Source organism: Dryobates pubescens, chromosome 14, assembly GCF_014839835.1.
Source record: "Dryobates pubescens isolate bDryPub1 chromosome 14, bDryPub1.pri, whole genome shotgun sequence".
In the NCBI taxonomy this organism is placed as follows: domain Eukaryota; kingdom Metazoa; phylum Chordata; class Aves; order Piciformes; family Picidae; genus Dryobates; species Dryobates pubescens.
Genome location: NC_071625.1, coordinates 14,266,517 through 14,270,121, shown reverse-complemented (window position 1 = coordinate 14,270,121; position 3,605 = coordinate 14,266,517). Strand labels below are relative to the sequence as shown.

Genomic DNA, 3,605 nt, shown 5'->3' with positions numbered 1-3,605 from the left:
TATTCTGTTCTATACAGAACTTCAGCTATAACTACACATTTTTTACACAATAATCTTTTTATTTTGCTCAAAAAGGTACAGGAAACAAGATATTTTCTCCTCCTTGGATCAGATCACTGGCACATGAAGTTGAATCTCCTGCCTCACATTTTGGACACAGAATTTCTTGCTGACAAAAAGGAGATCTAGATAGAACAAAGAACCAGCACAAAAATGTAGGGTGGAGAAGACCTGCCACATAACAGAAGACCAACCCATTCAGCTCTTCTGCTGGTTAACACCTGGGGGGAAAAATGCTCCAAGGAGTATGGAAGACATCTAATACAAAGTTCTGCTTCTTAACATACACTTTTTACAGTGTATTACTTTTCAATTCAAGCCAATCAGACCAGCACAGCAAACAGACTCCATAGCAAGGTTTGAGGGAGCTGTGAAAAGTCAGTTCAAAAACTTGTGTTGGGACTTCTTGAGTAGTGCTTCTCTCTTGGTTGTGGCAATAGGGCAGCAACTAAACCAGCAATTTCTAGGAGCTGTTGAGGGTTGTCTGTGAGGCATCCAAACAGAAAGTTGGGCTGGTAGAGGATTATTCTCTTTTTCTTCCAGTTCTTCAGCGTGAAAGACCTCCTCCATCAGCTTCTCAGAGTCTTGTCCAGAAGAAGGCACAAATGGAGCTTGCTAGCATCCCAACTGGCACAAAGCTGGTCCTCAGACTAGCTGCACCATCACTATCAACATTGCACAAGTTAGAGTAGCAGCAGGAGACAGGGCGCGTCATGCCAATCCCGTCCACGTCAGATGGGAGGCAGACGGAAGAGCACATCTTGGTGACCGTTGATATTCCCATGAAGGGATAAACTGCAGCAAAGAAAGAAAGAAAGAGGAAACAGTTAGGAATGGGAGGAATGGAGGATTCTTCGTGTCCCTCATGAACTATGAGCTGCCTTCACCACCAAAGTCTTAGCACCAGTTCAAACACACCAGTCAGGCTGAGGTTGCATTGCCAAAAGCTCCAGAAAACTCAAGGGCATTTCTGGTTTGCCTCCAGATGTCCCTACCTTACTGAATTTGGCTTGTCTTTGCTAGAGAAGTGATTGTTCCTCTGTATTGGTCACTAGTGAGGCCACATCTCAAATTCTGGGTTCAGTTTCAGGCCCCTCATTCCAAGAAGGACATTGATGTGCTGGAGAGTATTCAGAAATGGGCAACAACATGTGGAGAACAAGTCTCATGAGGAGCAGCTGAGGGAACTGGAATTGTTCAGTCTGGAGAAAAGGAAGCTGAGGGCAGACCTTCTGGCTCTCTACAACTTCCTGAAAGGAGTTTGGATCCAGGTGGGGGTTGGTCTGTTCTCCCAAGGGACAAGCAAAATGAAAAGAGGAAACAGCCTCAGGTTCAGAAACAGGCAGAAACAGGCTGCCCTGGGCAGCAGTGGAGTCCCCATCCCTGCAGGGCTTTCAGAGCTATGTAGATGTGGTGCTGAGGGACATTGTTTACTGGCAACCTGGAAGTGTTGGGTTATAATGGTTGGATTCAATGATCTTAAAGGTATCTTCCAACCAAAGCAATTCTATGCTTCTGTGATTTTAGAGGCCTCTCCACTTCAACCAGCTTTCATAACCACTTCCTGAGTCAGAAGAGCACTGTTTAAACTACACCCATTGGTCAAGTTATGCAAATTTCCTGGAGAGCCAGAAATCTTTAGCTCTATGTCTCAAGTATTTTCTTTCTGACCACACTCAATATGGAGCATTCAGCTATGAGATTGGATTCACCAAGTACTCACTCACATGAGGTCTGTTCCCCACAGCAGCAGTCTTCACTGAAGAAACACTGACAAATGTCAAAAAGAAGCAATTGTCCTTACCATCCTCCAAGGAGTACATGGTAGTCTTGCAAATGGTCTCATTCTTCTTGCAGGTCTGAATCTTCATGCACTTATCAGAAGTGGTGGGTTCATGGCAACTATAACATTTCAAGGAGTGTACTGCAAGGAGGAAGAATATGAGGTTGGCCTTTGTGTAGACCACAAGGTCCTGCCCATGCCCCTCTAGGTATCTCTGGGGAGGGGATCTTTCCAAATTACTCATACTGGGAACAGGGATGGGATAGTAAAAGATATTTGCACCAAAAGATATTTGTACCAATGGGGATGAGAAATACACTAGTTTGGTGGTCAAAGCAGAGGTGGGTTCAGACCCCTTGTAATAAGTCAGGCAAGACAGTCAGACACACAGAAGATCACATAATACACAAAAGACCTTGTAGTTGGTTTACCTCAGCTCTCTTCTTTCTTTGCATTGCATCTGCTTTTCTGACAGACTGGAATCCACTTAGTTCCAACCTCCTTGAGGGAGTTGGAGGGAGTGAGGTAGTCTCCCCTCAGCCTCCTTTTCTCCAGAATGAACAACCCCAGTTCCCTCAGCTGCTCACCACACGACCTGTTCTCCAAACCCCTGACCAGCTTAAAGGCTGCCCTTCTCTGGATAGGCTCAAACACCTCAATGTCTTTCTTGGAATGAGAGGCCCAAAAGTGAACCCAGTATTCAAAGAGTGGCCTCACCAGTGCTCAGTGCAAGAGGACAATCTCTTTCTTAGTCCTACTGGCCACACTATATCTTATATAAACCAAAACAAGACAGAATTGGCATTTCCTATCAAGATCAAATCCAACTCTACCAGGGCCACTACTACACTATCTTTGAGCACCATTTCTAGATGGCTTTTAAATACATCCAGGGTTGGTGGTTCAATCACTTCCCTGGGTAGCTTGTTCCAGTCTTTGATAACACTTCATGCAAACCACAATTAAATAGAGCTGGAGAAAATCAGCCTTGCAGTATCTGGGCCACCAGCTTTGTGTCCCAGCCCAGCTTTCCCACTTCTGGTAGCTTCTAATGCAATATATGATTGGAGAGAGCAACCACACACACTGCATTAACCTGCCTAGATGTTTTCAGGGTTAAGTATCAAAAGAAGAATAGAAAGTTAAATACATAAATACAGAAACTAGAGTGAGATTGAGCAAGAACATGTAAAAAGTGAGAGCTGGAGTTTGCATTAAAGAAGTGACACCATATAACGACACCTTGTCTTGTGACACTTCATAAAGAGCCTGAACTAACAACCTCAACAAGACCATGATGGTCCTCAACATCTGACAGGCTGGAAATATCCCCAAACCAGGTTGTTTTGCAGAAAACTGCTCAAAGGTGGAAGGCATGGTGTTTGGAGGAAACAGCATGCACCACCATCCCATCACAGAATCTCCTGCAGAGGTTTGGATAAATCAGAATGGGAACTTACCAAACTCCATGCAAGTGATGGCAACCAACAGAAGAGACAGAAACACCTTCATCTTGCACAGACCTGGTCACAAGGCAACCAGTGTTCTTCACAGCTCTCTTTAAGGGTACACCTCCTGCTGGCTTTCAGTGTACTAATTCTGAACTCAGACCCAATTCTACTAGAAAAACGAGTTTGAAGGAGATATAAATGAATTGAAGAAGCTACAAAGCAGGCCCCACCTCCTGCCCTGTGGTCATGTCTTTTCATGTTCTTTGGAGAAGAAAATGAAGGTTTGCATGGTGGACAATAGAGATTACTTC

General features: G+C 44.5%; 1 protein-coding gene across 1 annotated transcript; it reads right to left on the bottom strand.

Moving 5' to 3' along the window:
* Positions 1 to 316: 316 nt before the first annotated feature.
* On the bottom strand, positions 317 to 3,355 carry LOC104299744 (ly6/PLAUR domain-containing protein 2). Its single transcript, XM_009899933.2, has 3 exons — positions 3,304 to 3,355; positions 1,865 to 1,984; positions 317 to 855 (listed from the first exon to the last, which is right to left on the bottom strand). Exons 1-3 carry the CDS (start codon positions 3,353 to 3,355, stop codon positions 638 to 640), a joined length of 390 nt encoding a protein of 129 aa, XP_009898235.1. The 3' UTR covers positions 317 to 637.
* Between the last annotated feature and the right edge of the window lie 250 nt (positions 3,356 to 3,605).

Excerpts from the sequence above, each read along its gene's own strand:
- LOC104299744 (XM_009899933.2), bottom strand. The coding sequence starts at position 3,355 with ATGAAGGTGTTTCTGTCTCTTCTGTTGGTTGCCATCACTTGCATGGAG. Across the intron at positions 1,985-3,303 it reads CATCACTTGCATGGAGTTTG|TACACTCCTTGAAATGTTAT; the intron begins GTAAGTTCCCAT and ends TCCTCCTTGCAG. Across the intron at positions 856-1,864 it reads CATGTACTCCTTGGAGGATG|TTTATCCCTTCATGGGAATA; the intron begins GTAAGGACAATT and ends TCTTTGCTGCAG.